General features: G+C 40.9%; 2 protein-coding genes across 2 annotated transcripts in view; both read right to left on the bottom strand.

The window, feature by feature from the left end:
* The window catches only part of rtel1 (regulator of telomere elongation helicase 1), a 41,655-nt gene extending 25,859 nt beyond the window's left edge, over positions 1 to 15,796 (bottom strand). Inside the window, exons 1-6 of the mRNA XM_063463964.1 lie at positions 15,485 to 15,796; positions 11,437 to 11,632; positions 5,247 to 5,340; positions 4,488 to 4,569; positions 2,454 to 2,514; positions 686 to 761 (exon numbers count right to left, since the gene is read on the bottom strand). Coding sequence (XP_063320034.1) covers positions 686 to 761; positions 2,454 to 2,514; positions 4,488 to 4,569; positions 5,247 to 5,340; positions 11,437 to 11,632; positions 15,485 to 15,586 — 611 coding nt within the window. The 5' untranslated portion in view covers positions 15,587 to 15,796. The remainder of the gene's footprint in view (positions 1 to 685; positions 762 to 2,453; positions 2,515 to 4,487; positions 4,570 to 5,246; positions 5,341 to 11,436; positions 11,633 to 15,484) is intronic.
* Positions 15,797 to 18,569: 2,773 nt separating this feature from the next.
* ndufb11 (NADH:ubiquinone oxidoreductase subunit B11) lies at positions 18,570 to 25,420 on the bottom strand. The gene is made up of 3 exons (XM_063464055.1): positions 25,186 to 25,420; positions 22,733 to 22,863; positions 18,570 to 18,765 (listed from the first exon to the last, which is right to left on the bottom strand). Exons 1-3 carry the CDS (start codon positions 25,357 to 25,359, stop codon positions 18,636 to 18,638), a joined length of 435 nt encoding a protein of 144 aa, XP_063320125.1. The 5' UTR covers positions 25,360 to 25,420; the 3' UTR covers positions 18,570 to 18,635.
* Between the last annotated feature and the right edge of the window lie 1,382 nt (positions 25,421 to 26,802).

Below are 26,802 nucleotides of genomic sequence, written 5' to 3'. Positions count from 1 at the left end.
TACTTGGGATCCACAAGTATTTTGTAACTAAACAAGAGTATCGATTTTTGTTTGTTTTTTTGTGTTGTTGTTTATTTTTTTATACAAGAATTTGAAATATTAATAAATCTGCAATTTTCCTGATTTGCAGAGGTGATGCTACAGTGGACCCTTTGGAAGTCTAGTCCTTGCTGCATGTTTAATATCCCCACTTTAAGTGGATAAGCAGACCCACCCACTCTAATGAAATGCCCATATTTGGTCACATATTTATTGGATCACTTCACGGTTCTGATCAAGACTTCAGCTTTCTAAATTGTGACCATCTGTAGATTACTGACAGATGGATCACAATAGAGGTTTCACACTGGAGAGAGTGCAGTCACAAAGCGCTGTACGCAGAGGTTAAAATAAGCATACCAATATAGACAATACAAAAGGTTACATGTAAATAAAAAATGTATTTTTTAAAAAAAGTTGATCAACAGCAGGTTTGTTTAAACAGAAAAGCTTTTAACTACTTTTTAAATGATTCCACAGATGAATCAGAAGCAGAAAAATCAAATATTAAGACATTAGTTTGGTGTCACACAGAGACATACCCAGCCGCCAATGTTACCAATGATTATTTCTTACCAAAGTAAGAAAGCGCAGTACAGAGACTGAAACAGACAAGTACAAAAAAATGAACACATGAACTACAAACCTCTGTTTGGTGCCAAATTGGACCAAATCTTCCACATCGAGGATAGAATTAACCAAATCTCTGTCAGTGCTCTTATCTAGAAGAAAAAAAAAATCAAGCTTGAGATCTGGTGACCCCTTGCATCCCACCCACCACCTGTTTGACCCATTGCCCTCCAGACGAGGTCAGGCAGGTCCTAAACCTTCAGACTCACAGATTTTTTTCCTGGAAGAACTATAATAAATCAAATACTATGTACAAAAGGCTAGAGTGTAATCAAAATATAAAGTGTAATTAATTATACATACTATTACAATGCTAAGACATTCAGAATGTATGAGTGTCATTATAACTAGCAGCATAACTAACTCCATACCTTAACCATAACTACAAGCTTTATCCAAAATTAAAGTTTGAAGCCTAAATTAAAAACATGTAGAGTTCAGGAGGGGACACACACCAGTCTGTGTCCTGAACTCAAAACAGGAGCTGGTTCACTTCATGTTTATTTATATAGAACCAAATCACAAAAACAGTCACATCAAGGTGCGTCATTCTACGAGGTAAAGCCCTACAATATTTAGGAGAAAAATCACAATAATAAAACAAATCAAGTGAAGAAACCTTCAACAGAATCAAGCTCAGAAAGGGGAATCTGCCATGACAGGTTGGGAGATCACGGGAAAGACAAAAAGAGAGAGGAGAAAACAGAACACACATGGCGGCTCCTCACCACCATGCGTTTTCAGGTGCCTGACGCACGCATGGAGACATCATCTTGATGTATTTGTAGATGCTCTATGTTTACTTTTGCGCTCCGACACTCAATCAGTTGGTTCAGGCGGCAGTGCCTGGTGAAGCTAGCAAACACAGCTCACATTAAAACCGCCAAACCTTCCTTGTGTATTTTAATATTGCACCAAGACCTGGGAAGAGAGGAGGAACAAGACGTGACGCCAAGCTGGGCAGCAAGACGACTGGAACCACAATTGTGGACGTTAAAACGGGTAAAGACTAATCACTGTAAACACAGAAACGTGAACTGAATCGTCTGTATTTCAGTTACACCCCTTGTGGCCCCAACGAGGAAGCTTCCTGGCTCCGTCCTATCACCTCCACTCACTGATGGACAGCTGTGGTGACCTACTGACCCTTTTCTTTCTTCTCCCTCTCTCTCCCCATGATTCCGGTGGCGACTGCACCCGATTTACCATGGATCACTCAGATGTCGGGGCAGGAGTGCTGCAGTTGCACAACCTCCGAGTATTGTTAATTGAGATGGGCCATGTGTTCTGTGTCATCGGCCTTCCAACACCTTCCCCCGATTTCTGGAGGGCCATACAGCGTTCCTGTCGGGTACCAGAGGGGTACATTCCAGACTACGCTGCACGGCAGAGCTTGGCCCATCAAAACCTGGTTTGGACGGGGGCATTGTTGGAGCAAGAAAAACAGCTGACACGGCGCGATAATAAATAATTATAATAGTCTGTCATCAAAGTAACAAATGCATGGACTAGATTCTCAACATAACAGTTTTCCCCCTTTTTAAATCAACTGAAAGCAGGCAGTAGATATTTTATTGATATCCACATGTTGGACATTCCTGGACTCCAAACTTTCTCACAGTAGTGCTTCCTCACAGGTTGTGCCATACTTCGAGAGTTATTAGTGTCAAATAATATAATATTTAAATTATGCATGTAGTCAGTAAAACATAAAAAGGTAACAGGACATGCTTTTCCAGACTACGTTCTGCTACACAGATACAGTCACTCTGTTAGACCATTACCTTCAACGTTGTTGTAGTAGACACATGACCTGGTGGAAACTTTGCCTCTGCACATATGAACCTGAAAAACAAAAAAATGATTCCACATTAAGACAAACCACTAACCATCTAGCCCTAACCCATTACTTATCTTTTTTTTTTTAAACCAGCTAGATCACTGGCAAGGATGTGCAGGAAATTAATGTGTTAAGATAGATAGAGTGACCCAGGAAACTTACGAATTTGAAAATAATCACTTGTATCAATAATCAATAATTTTTATTACTCAACAGGACTGTCAGAATAAAAATGAAATTAAAAAAATATTAGCTAATACAAATTAAAGTATTAGAAGTATTTAAACAAAAAACTGAAAATAGGAACCTAATAATGACTTCTGTCCATAAGTTCAAATTAAGTTTCCTGGAATAATCTGCAGAAGGAACTGAAACTGTCAGGAACGGTTACCATGAGGCAGTGTGACTGTTTGTATTGTCGCTCTTAATGATCTGCTATTATACATTTTTTTCACTCTGATGGAAATTTCTTTTACCTTAGTGTATTGATTATGTGTTTTTACAATAGAATGTGTATAGAGATATTAGTTAGAGATAGAAAGGATAGCATCATATATGTGTTTTATGCTTTACACACACAGTTATTGTAAGTTAGATGTGGACTGGCACACCCAGGCACCATTAGACACTGGAGAGGAAGAGACCCCTCTCTGACCTTTGGGAGTGAGGGGGCCTCCGGGGGGAGGCCTTGGAAGGTAAATCTTCATGTGACTGTTAAGTGGAAAAACAAGGTTTCAACTCTGTCTGCAGATGATATAACCCTCTCCCCAGCCACCTCCTCCAGCTTATCCAGGGGAACGCCAAGGCGTTCCCAGGCGAGCCGAGAGATATAATCTCTCCAGTGTGTCCTGGGTCTGCCCCGGGGCCCTGTCCCGCTGGGACTTGCCTGGAACACCTCACCCAGGAGGCGATCAGGAGGCATCCTTGTCAGATGCCCGAACCACCTCAACGGGCTCATTTTGATGTGGAGGAGCAGCGACTCTAATCTGAGCCCCTCCTGGATGGCCGACTTCTCACCGTAACTCTAAGGGAGAAACCAGCCGCCCTTCGGAGGAAGCTCATTTCCATCCCTTGTATCTCGTTATTTCAGTCACTACCCACAGCTCGTGACGTAGATCGACCAGTAAATTGAGAGCTTCACTTTTACACTCAGCTCTCTCTTCACCACAACGGACCGGTGTAGCGTCCGCATCACTGCAGCCGCAGCACCAATCCGTCTGTCGATCTCCCTTCTTCCTTCACTTGTGAACAAGACCCTGAGATACTTGAACTCCTCCAGTTAGGGTATTGATGAATATGGTGAATAGAATGTTGATAATGGGGTTGGGCTTGATGATGAGTGGTCATTTTGATTTTGTTTATGCATGTATCTGTGTGTATGTGTATATATTGTTTTGGTTGTTTTATATGTCCAAAATAAAAGTTCATCATCATCATCGTCATCATCTTCTATTCTGGATTTATGATGCTAAACCGAAAAGATCCAACAATGAGTTTGAACAATGAAACTATTTTTCAGTTTTCCTGCAACAGTGACAACAAAGCTTATCTACAGATTATCTAAAGTTGCTGTTGAGGTGGTTGTTGATTTCATTGAGCTGCCTCAGATATAACGCAACTCCACTGTCTTGAACTAGAGCTGGTGATAGTAGTACCTCTGTTCTTGAGATCTACTGCACACTGAAGGCCCACACCAACCAGAACCTGCAGCAGATGGAGAACTGGTTTATGTAATGCTATAGTTTTAGGCCGCTGAGCAGAACAAGAGTGAAGCTACTGTTCTGAGCGTAAGTCCAATAGAGTAGAGTTGGCACAACTGATGTTTGGTCTTTGTGAGTCTGTCAAAAGTAGATATTCTTTGGTAAATCAGTAGTGAGGTTGCAGACATTCAGTGTTTTGTGTTTAATACAATTCATTGGACATAACAATTAAAACATCCCATTGTATTTATATCGCTAAAACTGCATTTATAACTTACTTTGACGTGGTTGCTCTCCTGACGCATGACTTCCTGGTTAATACACAACTGCTCTCTTGAGCCCAGCACACACATCTTTGGCCTGAATCAACAGAGACATTGGAGAACTGGATTGCCATAAATAGCCAACAAAACCAGAACAGACAAGAGGTTCTGGACTCAGTAAGGCCTCAAAATGATTGTAACATATGTAATAACCCTTTAAAGCCCCACTAATATTTGGTTAAATGCCACTTAGCAAGTTGCACCTCGATGATACACTTTTAGTAGCTTTCAACAAGCTTCGGGATAATTTTGTAACTTTGTGCAATGTACAATTTAAATGGATTTGGGTTTCGACTCATCTATGTAGGTAGCTGAAAATTGCAGATGAGCTTGAAAATGTTGATTTAAGAGCATATTGGTTGACAACCTCAGTGCATGTAAAAGGGCAATGTAAAAGTCGCTTCACTGAACAGTGAAGCTGACGCTGTAGAACTTTCCAGGTTATGGCTCCAGCTTTTGTGGTTCCTGGGTTGTCCATCCTAACCAAGTTTCCTCTCATCGGAGGATAACAGTTTTAACAGGGTCTTGCCAGCAGTGACAAATAACTTACTTATGTACAATTGTTTCAAGAACTGATGACCTTGAAATTTGCAGCTGTTTTGAATTCCTCCCCAAATTGTATAAAATAAAACTGTTTTATATTGCGAACAGCTCTAATTCAGACAATCACGCATAATCAAAAACTTATATCCAGTAGTTTTTAGAAATGCTTACCTGTATGAAGTGTTCTTTAACTCACTAATAACTTGTGCAAGCTGAGAATGTGTCCTCGATGCGTATACAATCTTGGGGACATCAGTGTAGTAAGCTTGAGAACAAGAAGAAAAGACAATTAGGGCTTTATACACTGCTGAAAAAACCTAATAGAACACCTATTAACATCGTATAGCATCAAGTCAAACTTCTGGGATATTGTGTGTATGCACAAATCGTGTGTATGAACATTTCACGCACTGATCTGATTTATCAGTATTTTCGTTCCTGAATTTCTTCATCCTACTGGGCAACGAGACCTGCAGGGGTGTCGCTGGAACAGTCTGCAGGATCTGAACTTAGACAGCATTTCGAGGAGACTGGGGACATTCAGTCCGAGTGGACCATGTTCAGCACCTCCATTGCATTTAAATATTAAAAATATTTAAATGTCATGTCCTTGAGAAATGGGAAAGAAATCCATCAAAGACCTAGCACAGGACACAGCAGAGCTGCATCTGGCCCTTCAGCTGTTCTATCAACTATTCATCAGAAGTGGCAATGATTAAACCATTAATTAAAACGCCATCACTTAACCCAGAGGTCTTAGCTAATTATGAGCCAATCTCCAACTTTCCTTTTATCTAAAACAAACAAAAAAACAAACCAAAACAAACAATATTAATGGTAAAACAGCTACCTGATCATCTGCAGAGGAATGGCTTATTTGAAGAGTTTCAGTCAGGTTTCAGAGCTCATCACAGCACAGAAACAGCTTTAGTGAAGGTTACAAATGATCTTCTTATGGCCTCTGACAGTGGACTCATCTCTGTGCTTGTCCTGCTAGACCTCAGTGCAGCGTTCGATACTGTCGACCATAATATCCTATTAGAGCGATTAGAACATGCTGTAGGTATTACAGGTACTGCACTGCAGTGGTTTGTATCATATCTATCTAATAGACTCCAATTTGTACATGTAAATGGAGAGTCCTCTTCACACACAAAGTTGATTCTGTTCATCTGGACGTAGCGTTTTGTGACTTCTTCAGTCTCAGCTGACTGCAGGTTTCCCCAATCTTATATTTGCATAATGACTGAAACCAGCCCACTGAAGGAACAATGGGCTGGGAGGTCAGTTCCTTAATCTTAATATGCAAATTCTCATGACCATTGATCAACAACCACTGACCAAAACCCACTGATCAAAGACCACTGATCAATGGCCATGAGTCCCATTCACAGAGAGTTGGGGAATGGCTGCAATCACAGCATTGTAAGATGGTGACAGATGTACCCTTAGGCCCCCTCCTCGATTCAGAGATGGTCTTTCCCTTTTCACGTAAATGTCCTCCTTGACTCCGCCCTCAAACCAGCATTCCTCCCTGTCCAGGATGTGTACATCCTCATCATTGAAAGAGTGTCCACTGGCCTGTAGGTGTAAATAGACTGCAGAGTCCTGGCCTGACGAGGTAGCTCTTCTGTGTTGTGCCATCCGCTTCGCCAAAGGTTGTTTGGTTTCCCCGATGTATAAATCCTGGCAATCCTCCTGCACTTAACAGCGTACACTATGTTACTCTGTTTGTGTCGGGGGACCCGATCCTTGGGGTGGACCAGTTTTTGGCACAGCGTGTTTTAGGGTTTAAAAGCCACAGAGACCCGGTGTTTAGAAAAAATGTGTCTCAACTGCTCCGATACTCCTGACACATACGGGATCACTACAGGTTTTCGCTTGGGCAGCGGTTGTCCTTCTCTCCTGGATCGGCTGGAGCTTTCTTTAGGTGTCTTTCCAGCTTTGACAAAAGTCCAGCTGGGATAACCACATTTACTCAGGGCCTTCTTGCTGTTCTTCTGCCTCCCTGGCCGCTGTGTCAGTGGGGATGGTGTTCGCTCTGTGTTGTAGCGTCCTGATGACACCCAGTTTGGATGATGAGAGTCAAACCTTAGATACTGATCCGTATGTGTAGGTTTACGGTACACGTCAGCTTTTAGATGTCCCCCATTACTGATGGAAATCTCACAGTCTAAGAAGGCTAACCTGCCACTTTTCATATCCTCCCTGGTGAATTTGATGTGTCGGTCCACCGAGTTAATGTGATCCGTGAAGTGTGGTACGTCCTCAGATTTGATTTTCACCTAGGTGTCATCCACATATCTGAACCAATGGCTTGGTGGTGTTCCAGGGTAGGATAGCAAAGCCCTCTTTTCCACTTCTTCCATGTACAAATTGGCCACGATGGGTGAAACTGGGGAGCCCATGGCACACCCATGTTTCTGCCTGTAGAACTGACCCTTGTATGTGAAGTAGGTGGAATGAAGACACAGTTCAAACACACTTGGTCGATGCTGAGAGTGGTCCTGTTGCTGAGGTTGGTGTCATCCTGTAATCTCTTACGGACTACCTCCAACGCTTCCGTGACTAGGATGCAAGTGAAGAGAGATGTAACGTCGTACGAGACCATGGTTTCATCTGTCTCCATAATGACATCTCTCACCTTCTCAATAAAATCCAGGGTGTTCAGAGCTGCCCACCAGCGGGTTGAGGATCGAAGAAACTTGGAGATGTTATAGGTGACCGAGTTGATCATGCAGACAATCGGTCTTAAAGGTGCACCCTGCTTATGTATTTTTGGTAAACCATACAGACTTGGTGTAGACTCCCCTGGGTACAGCCTGTGGTATAAGGTCCGGTCAATAGCCTTGTCTTGTTCTAACTGCTTCAGACAGTCTATCACCCTCTTCCTGTAGCCACTTCCTGGGTCTCGTTTCAGGGGCTCATAAGTATTTTCGTCACTGAGTAGTGACAAAATCTTCTCATGATAGTCTTGACCCTTGTCTGCCGGAAGGATGATAATGTTGTTGTCATCACTAAGTGATGTGAGTGCCTTCCTCTCCTCCATGGTGATGTTGGATGCTGGGGGCTTTGCATTGCTGAGACAGGCCGAAACTTTCGTCCGTAGTTGCTCTGCTTCCACTTCTGCAATATTGTTGTTACGAATTGCTGTTTCTGTGGCTGTGATCAGCTCCACTAGCGGGATTTGTCTCGGTGTGACAGCAAAATTCAACCCTTTAGCAAGGATGTTTTTCTCTGTTTGGGTGAGCTGTCAGACAAATTCTTCACCCACTTGTCCACATCCTCTGTGTCGCATCCTTGTCTCTTCTGGCCGCTGAGGACACTCTCCATATTTTGCGGTGGTTTCCGACGTACAACAAGTAAGTCAAACTTCCTTTGTTGCCTGGTCTTAGACTTCTTGTGCTGAGCTAGACGAGCCTTCTCACTAAGGTCAATTATGGAGTTCCACAGGGTTCAGTGCTAGGACCAATTCTGTTTACATTATACATGCTTCCCTTAGGCAGTATCATTAGAAGACATGGTATACATTTTCACTGCTATACCCAACTCTATCTCTCCATGAAGCCAGATAACACACACCAATTAGTTAACCTCTTGGCTTCTAACTTTCTGCTTCTAAATTCAGATCAAATAGAGTTCAGTGTACTCAGCTCTGAAAATATGGTGTCTAACCAGATGCCATTATCTTGTTCTCCGGTAACACTGAGGAATCTTGGAGTCATTTTTGAACAAGATATGTACTTTAATGGGCACATTAAACAAATATATTTCAGGATGCAGGATGTGGGAGAGAGAGATGGATAGGCTGTTATTTAGGAAGTTGCTGTGTGTGCCAAAGATGGGCCAATAAACTACGCTTGTTTTCTGTTAAGTCAGAGTGCTGTCTGCTGTTATGCTCACCATACCTCTCTGCGTAACTGTGGTGTCAGAAGTGAATTAAAGAGGAAAACACTAAATGAGAGAAGTAGGATGTGGAAAAACCCGTGGGACAAGGAAAAGTTCCCTTCCTGACATTGAAGAAAGAGAAGGTGGAAAAACATATAAGCTAGATCCACCACCAGAAGGAGCGATGGCTGACGAGGATGATTTTGAGCCAGTGGTAAAGAAATTTCTGATCCTGATATCTTTGACGAAATTAGAGAATTCATTCGATGACCAAAAGAACAGAAACAATACTGCTTGAACAGATTAAACAGCTGAGCAATAATATACCAAAGCTGCAACATGATGTCTATTCTAAACTTCTCTATCGGCCTTCTGTCCAGAGTGACATTTCTACAACAGCTGCCTCAGCTATCAGCTGTGCAGCCACCTCATGGAGCCACTGAGCACCAAGCTGAGCTCCCTCCTCCATCTCAACCACTCCGTGCACAGCCTCAACAAGAATACCAAACTTTAAGGAAGGTGAGCATCCTGAAAGTTTCTTTGTACGATTTGAACGCATAGCTAAAACACAGGGATGGCAAAGCCCTTGAGGCTTATGCTGACATGGATTAAGAACAGTCTGACTCTTATGATGCTATTAAAGCTGCAGTGTTATCTAACTTTAATGTGACAGAGGAGACCTACAAATACCAGTTCCAGAGCACCAGAGGAACTGTGTGTTAGAGAAACCTTCAACTGGATAAAGGGGCTCTATAAGCGATGGATGCAACATGACAGTCGAAGTAAAGAAGAGATTGGGGAAACCGTCATCTTAGAGCAGTTTCTTCACATGCTTCATCCAGATGTCTGCACATGGGTGAAGGAGAACAATCCAAAGACAGACGAGGAAGCTGCAAATCTGGCTGAATGTTACCTAGCTCCCCATAGATGACTGTGGGGAGACCAAGGTTTGTGGAGGTAAAACCTCCATGGGCAACTAGTGCTGAAAGCTTGGACCCTAGGTGTGGTAAGAAACCTATACATTGCAGTCAAAGGTACAACCTCGATTGCTATTACTGTCAGCAGCCTGGTAACTGTAACAGAGTAATATAACAAATATCTTTGTCCTGGGTGTAATTAAGTAAGGTACTGCATTACTTTTAAGAAAAGTGTTGTGTAGTAACTTTTTTTTAACTTTACTCTTTTGGAGTAATGACGCCAACACTGACCACAGCAATAAGAGCAAATACCTCCAACATGCACAAACATTTGACCATGCAGGATGTAACTGATTTGCATGAAGGTAATGTCTTTGATATATTCCTCAAAGTAGAGCCATTGAGAATCGATAAGGAATCGAATCAATAAGTGATATCGATTATGGAACTGGAATTACTAAATTCTTATCCATTTCCATCCCTACCAAAGTGTTTGCTCATAGGGGGTCATATGATTGTTGGGGTTTTCTCTGTTTCCTTGTATTATTGTAGGGTCTTTACAATAAAAAGCACTTTGAGGAACTGTTGTTGTAATTTGGTGCTATATGAATAAAACTGAACTGAATTACACTACATTCTCTGTACACATGATATAGAGAAAAGGACAAAGTATTCCAAATTACACAATCAATGGTGACAGGTCTGATGAATCAAAATATCAAAGTTCTGGTTCAAATTATTGTCAATATGTTTGGAGGATGTCAGGAGAGAAGTACAACGTAAGTGTCTACAGTCATCTGTAAAGCACAGTCGAGGCTTTCTGGCTTAGGACTGTATTTCAACAAGTGGTGTTGGACTTTTGTCAGAACTGGTGGAATTATGAATACAGACTTTGCTCCAGCATGCAATCCCATCTTAAAAACATCTGGTTATGAAAATTTAAGCCATTCCCAATGATCCCAAACATACTGCCAATGTTTTAAAAGCATACTTGAATAGAAGAAAGTCACAATGGAAGACCATCAGTCATGGCTGACCTCCCAAGACCTCACCATAACTCAAAAGTGTGGGATCATATTGACAGGAAATGGAACACAAAGTAGCCGACAACCAAAGACCAGCTTTGGAACATGCGCTGAAAGTCCAAAGGAACTATTCCTGAAGAAATCACGAAGAGGGAGTTTGGACTATGTTGAAGTATAAAGGTCATCATACCAAATATTGACTTCCACCTTGTTAGACTTGTACAAATGCTGATTTTGCCTTATGTACAATATTTCCGTGTATGTTTGGACACATATACATGTTTCAGTAAATTGTTAAATCCTATTTTCCTAACAAAATATAAAGTGGTTTGAGCGCTCAAATAGAGTAGAAAAGCACTACATAGGAAACAGTCCATTTACCAAAATATAAAGAAATCAGTGCCAGCTCATTTTGTTTTGCACAGTAATGTAAGCACACAGCATGTCTGTATGTGTGTATATGTATCTGTTATTCTTTTTTGACCTGTAAAATTAGAAATGACTCGTGATGTGCAGATGATACAAACATACTTGGTTTGTCACCGTCAGTGGCAGCTGTCCCCCAGGAAGACAGAGGTGTGTTTGGAAACATCTCCTTGCCCAGCCTCTCTGCTATCTTCCGAGCAGAGATGGTGTCCTTGAAGTTCTCCCTCCAGGCCAGGGTGGCGCACAGCAGGCACAAAGTCTTACCTGTGCCTGTGGGGCTCTCCAGAACACCATTGACTTTCTGAAATAACCAGACAGATAAAGCTAAACAGAAAAACTGCACATTGTGATGGTGACAATATTGCAGTATTAGAGACTTCCAGGTATTAGACTATGCTTCTATGAGCAAACACTTGGCAGTGTGGAGGAAGCTCTCCCTTTTAACAGGAAGAAATCTGTAGCAGAACCAGGTTCAGTTATCAGGGCAGTTATCTGCACAGATCAGCTGAAAGGTAAGGAGAAAAACAAACAAACAAACAAACAAATAAAAACAGCACAATGTGGGTCACGATCCATATGGTGATAATTGTGTGCAAGTACTGTAGAAGTAGAAATTCTTGTGACTTGTGGATGGAAAGGTGGACATACACCTCGCCATGGCACAACACAAACTATCAGAGCGAGTACACAACCAGAATGTTCAGTGCAAAGATGGGACATCCCCCAGTAGCCTAACCTGAGGATGGTTCAGGGTCACCTGATCCCAATGTGAAGCCCAATGTTAAAAGCAGGGAAGGCGTCTGGCTCCAGAACCCAAACTTAGAGGTAGTTCAATAATAGAAGAGCCTGGTAAATTTAGACTAAGAAGCACAAGTAAGCTTTCACTGTCAGAGCAAAATACCCTGCTCGGGTAATATGTTATCATTCAAAAACATTCAAGTCATTCATACACATGAAAAGATTGATTTTAAAATCAGTTCTCAACTTAACATGGGGGCTATTTCAGCTGTTTGTCAGCAGTCAAGAGCCAGAGTACACCCCAGACAGGTCACCAGAGTGCTATTTATTTTATTTATTTATTTTTTACATAGAAACTATACAGAAATTGTAAGGACAGGCCCGTCAAGTATTAAAAGTATTAAAACAGATCTGGACCGTAAGCACGTCAGTTTATCACCGATCTCTTTTACTATGGAGGCATGCTGAAAATCAGTGTCTTGTTTACATGAAACAACACACTGTGAAACGCATTATTGTGTGTGCTGCCTTTTGGTGCCACTGTTAAAAAGTCAGGTTCCTTTTTTGTCAGGGCTAGGTCACCCTCATACCTTTCTGATCTTTTAAACTGGTACATTCCTGCAAGATCACTGAGGTCTGCGGATCAATTGCTCCTGGCTGTCCCGAGGTCCAGATTAAAGCACAGAGGAGATCGGGCCTTTGCTGTGACTGCTCCTAAACTGTGGAACGAACTGCCCCTTCACATCAGGACCTCAACCCAACATTGGACACTTTTAAAACCCGTCTGAAAACCCACTTTTATTCCTTGGCTTTTAAATCAGAATGAGTTTGTATTACTTTTATCTTATTTCTCACTCAAATCTTCTAATTTCATGATTCTTTTTCTTAACTCTTATCATATCTCCCTCTGTTTTTATTTATTTTAATTATCTTAATTGTACAGCACCTTGGTCAACGGTTGTTGTTTTAAATGTGCTATATAAATAAATTTGACTTTTGACTTTAGGTCTGAATCCATCCTTAGTTATGCTTCAATAGACTTAGGCTGCTGGGAACTTCCCATGATGCACTGTGTTTCAGCATCTCTCACCCCTTTTCACTCACTGTGAAGTGTGGTGTTAGGCACTCTGCTTTTAATTATGAATCATTATTAATCTGTCTCTCTTCCACAGCATGTCTTTATCCTGTTTTCCTTCTCTCACCCCAACCAATCACAGCAGATGGCCCCGCCCCTCCCTGAGCCTGGTTCTGCTGGAGGTTTCTTCCTGTTAAAAGGGAGTTTTTCCTTCCCACTGTCACCAAAGTGCTTGCTCATAGGGGGTCATATGATTGTTGGGTTTTCTCTGTTGTATTATTGTAGGGTCTACCTTACAATATAAAGCACCTTGAGGCGACTGTTGTTGTGATTTAGTGCTGTATAAATAAAACTGAACTTGAATTAAAAACCAATATGAATGTACACTCATTTCTTCAACCCAGCTGTAACTGTAGCAACACAATGGAAGAGGTTACAAAAATCCAGTGGTGCACACATCGCTGCAACATCGGCATTACATAGGAACGTATTCGATAAATCACACTTCATCCAGTATAGCACAGCAACATATTGCCAACATCATTTACCCCCATTTCACCAACGCTTTTAACTCTCTGGGCAATCCCTCCTGGGGATTTAGTATGTCTTGAAAATAGAGCGTGAATTTTGAATGAAGCTAACAGTTTGAAAATAGAAGACACAGAAGATGAACATAAAATAATGTGAATTTTCATATCATATTAACATGTTTGTCTGAAAAACTACGGAGAGTTTACTAACATTAGCTAATGATTATGTCCTGTTGCGGATGGCGCCCTGTTAGAAAGCTTTGCTTAGCTGCTATGTTGGGTAGATAACACATTTCATGCCAGCGTTCCTCAAACATAAAAGTCAAAGTATATTAAAATAAATTTTTTTCCAGCATTTTGTTTTTTACCACAGGGTAACTCCATTAACACATTCACCTGGAGGAAACCTCTTTAGCTGAATGTTGTGGATTCTGATTACAATCAGTTCCTTTAATTGCTGCAATCTTAGGGGTAAAATTCATACACCTGAAGATGATGAAAAATCTTCTACAAGAAGAAGATAAGATAAGATAAGATAACCTTTATTAGTCCCACACGTGGGGAATTTGTTGTTGATGTAAAGTCTTGCTTGCTCTGGACCTGCTGACATGTCTTTTCTTGGATAAAGCTGTTTAAAATTCATTCATTTTGTGTATTTGTACAGTCCTGAAAGATATCTGTGCATTCAGCTGCACTCGATTACTCCAACTGAAGATTACAATTTCATGTAGTAACTTATCCTCCCTCACTGCCCCCCCCCCCCCTTCCCTTAAAGTGCTTTGTTCCTTTATTCATTCTGCTGTGGGCTAAGAAATATTTATTTTATTTCAAATTTGAAAATGTGGCAAATTTATAATAGAACAATAATAGACTCTGCATACAGTTAGCTCTTTTTCCCCTTTGTTTTTAAATGTGCTGCATCAGAATCCTCTTCAGTCACAGTCTTGCTGTGAAATATTAATGCATGAATGTATGTGCTGAAAATAAATGAAGATGCAAAACCATTACTTTCACCTTTATTAAGGATATGTTGTCTTTCTGTCATCTTCAGTGTGTTTTGAGGTTTCAAAAAGAGGTCATACATGTGCCTGGATCACTTTTCATTCCTGAGCAGATGTTTGCAGTAGCCTAAACTGAATTTTAGAAAGGAACTAAGTATCCAAGTGCTTTTCTTTTTTGCTTAATTCATAATGCTATGTATGAGCCGAGGTATAGTGTGTGTTATAAAAGCTATCGCCAGTAGTGGGCACCACGCCATGTTATGTGTGTGTGTGTAACTTCTTCAGGTATATGATAATAAAGAGAAGAAGACGGAATGTAAACAGCTAACGTGTGTATCTGTCTGGCTCTTTATAACTCCTGCTTCGTGTACTGACACAACAGGGGGAAACATAACACATAATGTTCTATTATTAAAGAATATAGGAATGCTTGCTGTATTTTAATGCACACATTACACCACGACTTGAGTGAGAAGATCAGCCGGTATGAGTATGGCACAGAGAGCAGGAGGAAGTCGCTAAAGCAGTGCTAAGATACGTAGATGCGACTGCCACCTGAAACGAAGGCAAAGCAGCACTAAACGACCTGTTCCCAAAGAGGAAACGGCGCCTATCCCGACAGACACAGCAGATATATGTCGGCAATACGCCGTTGTGCTTTCTGGGAAGCGACGTTTTGCGCGAGCAGATGCGAGATCACTTCTGTCATGCGGCAAACGGTGAGCATGGTGGCCGCATAGCCGTGGCTACTCAGTACTGCCCCTTTGCAGCACGTTTCCATTAACAGACACATGACAGTCGATTCTTACCTTCTGAAGACATTCGATCACTTTGTTCATGTATGCCTTCTGACATTCGTAGGGAGAAAAGGGGAAATTTACAGTCACTCCGCTAAGAGTCAGTGAAGGCATTCTGTCATCTGGCGTTAGTCGGCAGCAGCATAGACAAGAGTAGTTGTTCTTGTTTAAAATCCAGAGAGGTACTTCTTCTAGCGCTGTAGTCACTTCTACTGTTTGACCCGTTTAAATGGCTGAACTGTGGTATAATGTACTTTTAACATTGGCTCGTTTAGGCTCAGTGGAAAGGAGTTCCCAATCCCAACTCTAGTTGTTTCGCGCCAGCTTTCAGTTAACTTGCCCATGCGCACTGTGACGCTGACGACTGGTGCGTTCAAAGGGTCACGGAATCCTGATCACTCCAACAGCAACCTTTTATCTAATTTTCTAAACCACTTTTCTCGCCTTCGATGGAAAAAGTGAGCAGATCAGGGGGAAATGGGTAGGATAACTCATAAGGAGAAAAGCGGTGCACTGAGAATCGCAACGACTTTTTACAGTCTCCAAAGTATTGATGTCTGCCACGCTGAAACTACAACGTGCAGAAGCTGGACTACAAAACGCGCGTCGTTACCCGTGTTGTACCTAAAAGTGCCGCAAATGAAATGAGCCAGGCTTTGAAACAATCTGAAACCCATCTCCACAGTGACATCTACTGGCCAATTTGGCTACAGTAGACATCTTGAAAATACCTTTCTGTGAAACAGTGATGCAGACATGCCCTGCACAACTTCAAACAAAGCTACTTATTATATCAGACTGTCAGTAATTGTGGTCAGCAGATGTTTTCATACACGCAAGGGAAGAAAAATAATGAGACTGTTAAAGACAGATCTGTGACTATAGTGATCGATGTGCTTCAGCAAATTTCTCCATCTGATAATATTCGTGCTGCTCACAATAAATCAATTTATATAGTAAAACAAACAGAGAAAAGACTGCGGTGTTCACTGTAACGACCGCACTGATTTACAGCTGTTTTTGCTCACAGCCCTGAAACTTTGAATGTGTTTGTTTGACTTTTAGGTTTTCTGGGAGTTCATGTCATCATGGGAGTTCATTTTACACACTGTCAAGCAAAGCGAGAAGCTGGCATAGCGTTAGCTTTGATTTTAATTAACTTAAAAATATACATTTAAATGAAAAGACTACATGTGTTTTCCTTCTTTATAAAAAAGTTAACATTTTCATGGGATAATTCTGACCAATCGTAACAGTCCATTTCACGCACATCTTCATCCTCTGCTGAGCAGCCTCTGAACTATGCAGAAACTTTCCTGAACTTTATCTTGTGACACTGGCGTGATGTTTTACTGGGAGTTTTGGTCATAGTGAGCCTGCATAAGAAAAAGAAGAAGAAAAAACCCCCACACATCTGTCATGAAAATTGTTAAGAAATAGATCGCCTGTAATTAATGAATGAGTTTTATTGGCGTCTCTTTTTATAGTATAAACATATTCTTTATGGCGGCGCATATGTAAGTAACGGATTGTAGTGAGGATGAAGTCACTTAATGCTGCAAATGACATTTTCTGTTGAAAGCAGACAAAACTAAATTTTCTCCTTAAAGCAGGTGTGTTGTTGTTATTGAGATCTTTTAATGATTTTACAGCCCAGTGTGCCGCTCTCTCTCTCTCTCTGCTGATAGGAGTGAATGGAGCTCACCCACCAGCCTCTGTCTCTCGCTTTCTCTCCAGTAATCATTAAAATAAGCTATTTATATATTATTTATAATGTTTATTCGATTATCCTTTAGATTCCAGTGTTTAAGAGATTGGATAGTCTAGTCTTCACCATCCACAGCAAAAATAATAATGACAGAGAGGGTATTATTTTCTTTTACACGCGCGTATAGTAAATTGAAGCGGTAGTATCAAAAACATGAAGTCAATAGTTACAAGCCTCAGTCCAAAAGACTGGTTAATAGAAAATGGGAATCCTTGCGCCTGGCAATGCCTGGAAGCAGCCCACACAGATCCCCATTTATTTTTCCTCCTCAATAATTCTTGTATTTTTTTATGAAACTGAGCATAAATTAACTGTAAGTGTATTTATTTGAAAGGTAGTATGCTGACAGTACGCTCTACCAGCCCTGGCTTCATAGCGTCTGCTTTTATTGTGGCTTGTTTTAAACCTCTTGCTTGTCTTTTTGATGCGCACACCTTCTTCATCTTTCTGCTCTTCCGGTGTCTCCAATCTGCTGAACTCTTCATCTTCGCTCCTCTCAACAATCCCCCCAAAACTTGGCCAGCATATTTTTTTAACTTAATTTCAGAATCCGCTTTTAACTAACAGACTGATGAAATTCACTATGATAATTTACGAATCAAAAACAAACCATAATAACAACGGCTCTGTGATGTGTGAGTGACGGCTACATAGCTACTTTGTGTAAAGGTTTACCCGTGCTGTCAAATGTATTTATCCAAAACATGGATTACACACTCAGTACTTACGTTTAAATAAAACATGGGAGTGTGGGCCGCCACAGTGGGGGAGTTTAGGTCCGTGTTAAAGGAGCGAGAGAATCGCTCTTCTGTAACCATGTTGAATGTTTGCTATTGCGTTGATTCACTTGTCTGTACTGAATATTGTTCTGTGTTATACTATGTTGTGATTCTGCTGCCCTCTTGGCAAAGAGATTTTAATCTCAATAAGACTTTTATACAAATCGTGTAACTCACTAGTACACCAAAGTGACTACAAAGTCAGCATGGAAAGACCGTTTCTTTCAAATCCTTATAATCATCATAATGTGTTTTAGGATGAGTGGTTTGTTTGTAAAAATGTTTCAGAGCAGTTATTATATTCCCTCATTGTCTTTCATTTCCAGAATTATATCAGGCTAGGAGCTTTATACAAGTCATGTAACGTAGAAGTACACCAAATGACTACACAGTTATTATGGTTACATACTGATATGTGGGGTCTGAAGTTACAGTGTATTTTTTAAATAGAAGAGACTGACAGTTGACAGGTACGGTCAAACATATTCTATGTTTTTATTGGCTCGGATTAATATGTCTAAGTTATCACTGTCCACAAAAAATAACAAAATTCAACACACGTATGTATTTTATTTTTATCAGTGAAATACAATAATCAGGTATTACAGTGGACACGTTACTGTCCTCCAGCTGTGGGAAGAATGATTTTGTTTGTGTCATAGTAGTTCTCCTCTATGAGAGGGACACCATCGGCCTCGCGCTGCTGAATCAAACGTTCAGCCTCTCTTCTGGCCCACTGCCGCATGCTGGAACACAAAAATACACCAGATATGGACGGTGAGAAAATCAGAATGAAACCTATAATTAAACAATAATTAACTCAAGTTTAGGTGTAAACATTTCATTATTCCACTTAGGCCTTCATGAATTCCAGAAAGAATATTAAACTGTGATGTTTAGTCAACAGGACAACTTTCATCCGTCCATGTTAAATCAGAGTTGATGGGTACACTTTTGGATCTTTTCTTTGCATGGTTTAAGTGAAGCTGTTAAGTTGCACCAGGCCTGTCTTGCATCCTCCCCCACCAACCTATTCATCAGCTAAGAGCTCACCCTCTCTCTTCACGTGAGTGTCTAGAACATACGCCGCAGATCCAGTGATACAAAAATCAATCGATCAACCTGCGACATAAATACAACAACAGGAACAAGAACATTTACAAAATCTCCAGCAGAACAAAGACCGATGAGATTTGTCCAGACCGTCTGGATGTTTTAGTGTTGTACCATCGACGAGGGCTGTGCCTATATCATATTGTCCACAATAATATCAGTCTAAGTTTTTATGCAATATAAAAATGTCATAGTGATGTCATTACTATAGTAAGGTTTTGCATTATTGCAAAACAAAGCAGCACTTAGTAAAATATGCAAGAAAACCGTTCACGCTAGAGATGGAAACAAACTTCTTTTTGAGAAAAAAAAAGAAAAGAAAAGACACCATCCAGTACAACCCGGCTAAGGAGGAGAGCAGCTGCTGATGCAAACAGTGGGTGAAAATTACTGATCTGGTTACATACATGCTACTTTTGATTTATGCTGTTTGAATGGATATAATGCAAAGTCACGAATGTCTATAATGCTGCTCGCACCTTGTTTCAGTAGAGCCACAGTTTAAATTACTGTGTTATTAATGACAATAACTGACTGGAAAAGGAGGCGGGACAATTTCCTTCATGAATTTACAATTACAAACGCTGCTGTCTGCAAGCCTCATGTTATACTTTAAATCCTCTATGTAAGGCAATTCTAAAGAGTTTCGCAAATACTTTCATTCTATTTACATTTTAAAAATATTCCAACTGTAAAATTTAAGTTTCTTAATCTCAAGTCATTGTTTAAAAAAAATAAAGTGTTATTAACTTGATATTCAGTTAGCATCTGCTGTGCTCCTAAGTATTGCTTATTAATATATTGATAAGCATTGGTCTTCCTTGGTCTCCTGTGTTCTGGGGGCCTCTGGATGTCTGGAGCCTGGATCTCCTCCATACCTGCTTCATGCCCTGGAGGACGGGCATGAAGACGGGCCCCTCGTGATCGCTCAAACAATTATATTTAATGACAGGAAGTTCATTCAACTGGATGTAGTGTTTTCAGGGGGAGATAAACAGAATCAACATTGTGGGGATTTCTTTACCTGGATGATTAACTATGAATCAAGACATCATTGTTTGATTACTGAAAGTTTTCCTTTCATTCGGGCTGGTACAGCTATTGCTTGGTTAGGACATCTTCGTTTCCTCAGCAGGGCAGCATGTGGGGATTAATTGCTACACTTTAGATACTGAGGGTGGCTCATGTTCAAAGCAGCCATTCATTTTGCCTGAATTGTCGATTTTCTTACATAAATTTCACCTTCATCTTCCTCACTCTCTTGTAGGGACTGCATCCCTCCTGCACTTCTTCAAGGCTGATGCTAGCAACAGCCTCCTGTGAAACCCACCACAGTGGCTTGTGCATTGTTCACATTTACACACCACTTCAAAAATTTGCCCACATTTGGCCAGTGGCAGGTGCCAATTTCCACCCTGGTGAGAAAATGCAAGCGGCTGGCTTAACCACGGCTCAGAAACGACGGCTCACTTTGCAGCATTCATAGTGTTCTTAATCACAAGGTACTCTGATGAGGCCAAAATGGGGACAATTTCAAGAACTGGTGACTAGTTTGTAGCGTCCTTTGACCATGACGCTTTACCAAAAATACATAAATAAAAACATGAAAAAAACCAAAACACACATTTCTAAGGATAATAACTAAAAGAATATTGTTTAAAGTGTTTGCAGATCTGAGCAGACACCAGTGGACTTTCCAAGTAGGAACTGGTACAAACTGGTAAAGAATTGCACACCACTATACTGAAATATAATCACACTTAATATATCAGTAACATACAAGTGCATACAAATAAACTTGGATATAAGTCTTGGTGGTGCCGACCATTATTGATCATACCTTTACATTGAAAGGACACCTCGCTGCCTTTAGTCTTTTTCTTGGCCATTACTGGGTCAATGGTTCGATGGGCCACAATCAAATCAGGTGTTAATCTGATTTTATTTTTACTCTAGTAAAACTGAATTATATCCCATGTTCAACCTATGCTGAGAGGTCAGGGTCAGCAGGGGTTTTGAAATTGTGTGCTGGGAGCCCGCCATTGTTGGTGGTATGGTGACAGAGAATCCGTGTACACACATAACGCACACACGCATGCACACACGCAGGGTTTTAGAACACCCCAATTTTTCCAGTTATTTATTGCAATTCAGGTCCAATAAATAGCTTGAAATGGTACAAAGCGGTGAACTGCCAGAGGTTAAAAAAAGGGAAAAAAATGGTAAGGTTACCTAAAACTGAAAAATCATGTACATTTCAGAATTATACAAAAACAGATTAACAATTTAAAGCTGTCCTGCAACAATGGAGCTTGATCAAGCCTTGAAGCTGGTGCTACTAATTCCTACAGCTGTTCCAGCTTTTCTGGATTACTTCCAACCCCCTCTGTCTGCATAAAAGCTGTGCTGGAACACACTGTGGTACCATACCCTCATGAGCATCAGTTGAACAGTGCTGTACTGCAGAAAGTAGTGTGATGGTACAAGAATGGGGAGAAAAGGTGATTAACAATGGAAGAGAGACAGACCATCATAACACTTATAAATGTCGGTCTGTCCTACAGAGAAACTGCAAAGAAAGTCAAAGTGTCAGTGAGTACAGTTTCCTGTTCCATCAAAGGCTCAGAAACTGTGACAGGAAGAGGTCTGCAGACCCAAAGACACGACTGAATCAGAGGACAAGTTTCTGAGAGTTAACAGCTGTGTGATGGCGGCTGACAGGACAACAGCTTCAAGCAGCTTAACAGTGGTCGTAGTGAGAAAGTCTCAGTTTCAACTGTGAAGAGAAGACTTTGAGCTGCAGGTTTGACAGGACGAGTTGCAGCAAGAAAGCCAGACGTCAGAATAAGACAGAGGCTTGGCTGGGCCGTGAAACACCACCATTGGACTACTGAAGACTGGAAGAAGGTATTATGGGCTGATGGATCAACATTTGAAATCTTGGGTTCATCACACAGGATCTTTGTACACGGTCGAGTAGGTAAAGGATGGTTCCACAGTGTGTGGCATCGTCTGTCAAACATGGAGGAGGAAGTGTGATGGTCTGGGGCTGTTTGCTGGATCCTTGACTTGTACAGAGTGAGAGGCTCCCTGAACCAAAACAGCTACAACAGCATTCTGCAGTGCAATACATCCTACAGCAAGATAATGACCCAAAACATAAGTCCAAGCTGTGCCAGAACTATGTTGGGAAAAAAGGAAGATGGGAATATGGGAAGAACTTTCTGGGGAATATTTGATTTGTAGACAGAATGCAGCAGGTGTGTTCAGCTGTTATATCAGGTGCTACTTTGAGGAGTAAAGGTTTAGAATTTTGGTCTATAAACTGATTCCATGACTTGTTTTTTTTTTACTCCAATTACTTATTTGTACCATGCTTTCATTTCAGAGTGCAATGAGACATTAAACTGCATAATTTTCAATAAAAAAAAAAGTTGTGGTGTTCTGAAACTTTTGATGAGTAGTGTATATAATCCTATTTTAACTTAGGACAAGACATCTGACATTTTCACTCTGTCCTTTGACAAAGAACCATAGCTAAGTCCTAAGCCTAGCCACCGTATAAATGAGCTGATATGAAAAAATAAATTGAGAACTCACCCATGGTCGGGTAAATAGTGGATAAAAGTTCCTCCAATGACGAGAGCAACTGAAATGCCAAAGAAGAAGCCCACTTTCATATTCCACTCATCCTCCACTGGATCGCTGGAGAAGCCATGGTAATCCGGATTCTGAAAAAAACCCACAAAAGGGGACCAGTTTAAGTATCCAACATGTTTTCAGTCAGTACTGGAAGGATGATACTGGCCTGTCTACACTTTCTGATATGATTTGTATGTTAACAGAACAACTAAAGTTCTTTGTTTTATTCAGGAGAACCTGACTTAAAACCGCCTTATCTGACTACATCTAGACAACTGACTACAAGCCAGAGGAAAGCTGAACCTGAGGAATAAACTGAAGAATTTGCAAACGCTTAAATGTCCCACAGACATTTTCCTGCATTATCAGGTGACCTCTTCTGACAGGGAATAGCCTAAAGCAGCTTTTAAAATCAGTCTAATATTATGGACAGTTTGTGATATTTACACATTTGTGAAATATTAATTGTTTTTCTGATAAGCATATTCGTGTTTTATTTTAAATGAAGATGCTTCGTGTTAAAGTACCTCTGTTGCTCTAGCAGCTCATTCTCCCTTAAAACCTTCAAACTCAGACTAATCGTACTTGTGTTTCAGTGCTGTATAGACCTCAGGTGGGTTATGTTTGCATCTTATAGTTAATATTTGTACAATCTGTATCTTTGTATTGTTCCTGTTTCCTTTCTCTGTTGTGAAGATAGCTAAGATTGTTTGCATCTCCAGGTTTATAGCGGCCTTGTAAGATTCAATGGTCCTCACACAAAATACACTGCTTAAAAAACAAACAAACAAAAACAAAACGAACACCTGGGGTCCGTTCTTCGTACCTCGCTTACTACATCCAAGATCAAATCATCGCGCTAACTTTGAGCTCGCTAATCCGGTTCTCCGAACACACCTGTTGTTGACGATTAGTATAGCTGGATGAAGTAATCTGAGATCACTGGGTGGCTTAAAAGGGGCTACGCATCGATAGTAGAAACATTGATCGGCAACCCTGTGATTGGTCGGCGAAGATGTCGAAGGAGCGCGCTCAGTATTTCACGGCAGCAGAGCAAGAACTCTTGATTGAGGGATTTCAGGAGTTTCAGAGTTTAATTAAAACGCAGGGGAACACTGCAAAGGCTGCAAAAGCAAGGAGAGAGGGCTGGCAGAAAGTTGCTGACAAATTAAACTCGTAAGTGATCCATGATATTACATTATATCATGTGATATTATATTATACCACATTATATTATATTACATCATATCCTCTTTCACATTAGAGCCACAACAGGACCCACTAGAACATGGGAACAAGTAAAAGTGAAATATAAGAATATTCTACAGAATGGTAATATTTATTACTTTCAATTTATCATATTGCTTTTAGTCTCTTGAAAAGAGACCCTGCAATAATCTGTTTGTTTGTTTATAACAGCAACCAAGAAAAGGGCAGAGCAAATAAAGACAGGTGGTGGTCCTGCACCCCCTCGTCACACCCCGGCTTTTCGTACCGTGACATTTATTGACATTGTGGGTTTTTTGTGTGTAGTTTTACATAACACTCCATCACTTTTACTTGTTCCCATGCAAGGGGTGACTGAAGCATGCACAGCAAGTTGGGAGATATATAGATAGATAGATAGATAGATAGATAGATAGATAGATAGATAGATAGAGAGAGTGTGTTAAGTAAATAACAAAAAAATCGATATCTCTCTATGAGCACACTGTCGCGCTGAGCTAAAGGATCCTGTCTATCCCGCAATATACGCTGAATTCTGAAAACTCTCCTTATCAATCTTGCACCTTCCGCAATGGGTTGCTCGCGTACAAACGGACAGGACATGGCTGCGACAGACTTCCCAAATCCACCTTCGCTTTTATAGCCGTGGTCTCTCATCTTGATTACACGAAGTAATTTACTATTACTACTCTAAAATATGAATTACATCTGACATAATCAAATACATGACATAGAATGATTAATAGTACATTTCCCTTTTTTTCGGAAATGACCTGTGTGTATCTGTATGACATCAATAAAAGAATCAAATGCTGCATTATATTTAGTTACATTGATAATATTTATTTATGGTAAAACAGTGGGGAAATATCGCTGTTGCTTTCATATAACTGCAGCGGACATACCTGAGTGGCCGCGATCTAATCCTGTTTACATAAAGATCTGATTGGTCAGATCGGTTTATTTGGATCTGAAGAACCGCAAAAATCGAGCCTGGTTGGGAAAAAATAAATGCCGTAAATTCGTCCAGTGAAAATACGCGGTCGGTGTGAACGGCTGCGTTAACGGGCGAGTCCGAGAATAATTTAAACGCACAGAATTGAACGCGTCCGGTGTGTAAAGCCCTTTACTGTGTAAAAATAACATTAGCATGCCGTCCTCAAATCTGATCGAGCAGAACTCACCTTGACATACGGGCTGACCTCACCGTGACCAGAATGCTGGGCCTCGGGGTGGAGCTCCGTCACCGCGGTCGAGCCTGTAGCACTGTTCGCTTTAGACTGGGAGACCAACCGGGCTGGTGGATTATAAAGTAACCGGGGCAAAGTCAGCCCAAACCGCGAAATTCGGGTCAACATTTTTGCCACTTGTGAAGGATACTGTTAGCCCGGAACCGGAAACTACGGTTTCAACTCTTCTTCTTCTTATTTTTGTTTGCGGTTACCAAATAACAAAACGCTGCATTACCGCCACCAACTGTGTGTGTGGACCGAAATGACACTCAGAAAAAAAATGTCAGGCAGCATTTAGGTGTGTATACTTATAAACAGTTCCACACATCACTAAGCACCTAGCATATCTGCAAGATCATTAATCTGCTCTAACTACTGTGTTTGCTAAGATTAAAAGAGCACTAACACAAATTGGCTGTTCCATATCCCTACTGTTACCTTCACGCTCCACACCTCTCCCTGTTCTCCTCTCAGCTCTTGGTTCTTCTCCAGCTGCTCGTGTTCCTTCTTCCTGATGCTGCTGACATTCAGTGCAGCTACATCTATCACTACAGCCTCGTCCTCTGCTTGTTTTTGTTTTTTTAAATGTTCTTTGATAAATCCCAAGATTAAAACATTTCTGCAGCTTTGATTTTGTCATGTTTTCAACAGTTTTGCATTCATGTTGCTGGACGCAGATCGTCTATTTGTCAGTAAAATGCTGACTGTGTGACACTGAACGGGGAAGGGAGTCACAGCAGAATTCACCAGCAGGAGTTGAAATGTAAAAATAATCATAAATGATGAAAAATAAAGGATGGAAATAACAGACAGTAGCTGCAATGACCATTTTTTATTGTTTTAAAATTACTTGAGCTGTTTGTAAGTTATATCTTTGATCTTCTCAGCAGTTTGCTGATGGACCGACAAAAACAATTACGAGTAGCCTAAAGACCGGATGTATTACGTTTTTATCAGTCTGTGAGTGCCCACAGGCTACCTTTGTACTATCCACGTTCAAGCATAAAATAAGTATTAAAGATTTATGATCCTGCAAATCTGTCATTGTCATAGGGTCCATGTACAGGGAGAGGTTTTCAACCACTGCAAATGTGCTCCTGTGTAGTCCTCCACTTGATTTCACTTCAACTCTTTTGTAAGTTACAACTTTGCTCATGTCTACAATTGGCTACAACAACAGGAAGCGCAGCCCACAGACGCGGTGGACTGATTATTTTGCACACTCCCTCCACTGACAACACTCTCTGCAGGTAGACAGCCGACAAGCTACCCCTGCTCAAACATAACATGAGCAATATAAATATGCTGTTGCCAAAATAATTCACACACCCATCCAAATCATTGAATTCAGGTTTTCCAATCACTTCACTGGCCACAGGTGTATAAAAGCAAGGACCTAAGTCTGCAGACTGCTCCTTGTGACAGAGCGGGTTGCTCTCAGGAGCTCAGAGCGGTACCCTGTTACACAGGATGCCACCTGTGTAACAATTCCAGATGTTAAATTTCCTCATTAAAAATTCCAGTCAACTGATACAGGTAATATAACACAGTGAAGCAACTGGGAATGAC

This window comes from Pelmatolapia mariae, linkage group LG20, assembly GCF_036321145.2.
Source record: "Pelmatolapia mariae isolate MD_Pm_ZW linkage group LG20, Pm_UMD_F_2, whole genome shotgun sequence".
Taxonomy (NCBI): domain Eukaryota; kingdom Metazoa; phylum Chordata; class Actinopteri; order Cichliformes; family Cichlidae; genus Pelmatolapia; species Pelmatolapia mariae.
The sequence above is the reverse complement of the archived record's forward strand: the minus strand, read 5'-3'. Positions and strand labels throughout refer to the sequence as shown.

What these genes read in the sequence shown, in the direction of transcription:
- ndufb11 (XM_063464055.1), bottom strand. Translation starts at nt 25,359, where the DNA reads ATGTTGACCCGAATTTCGCGGTTTGGGCTGACTTTGCCCCGGTTACTT. An exon ending in AGGTCAGCCCGTATGTCAAG is followed by an intron (nt 22,864 to 25,185) that starts GTGAGTTCTGCT and finishes GGTTTTTTTCAG; the next exon opens with AATCCGGATTACCATGGCTT. An exon ending in CACTATTTACCCGACCATGG is followed by an intron (nt 18,766 to 22,732) that starts GTGAGTTCTCAA and finishes TTTGTGTTCCAG; the next exon opens with CATGCGGCAGTGGGCCAGAA.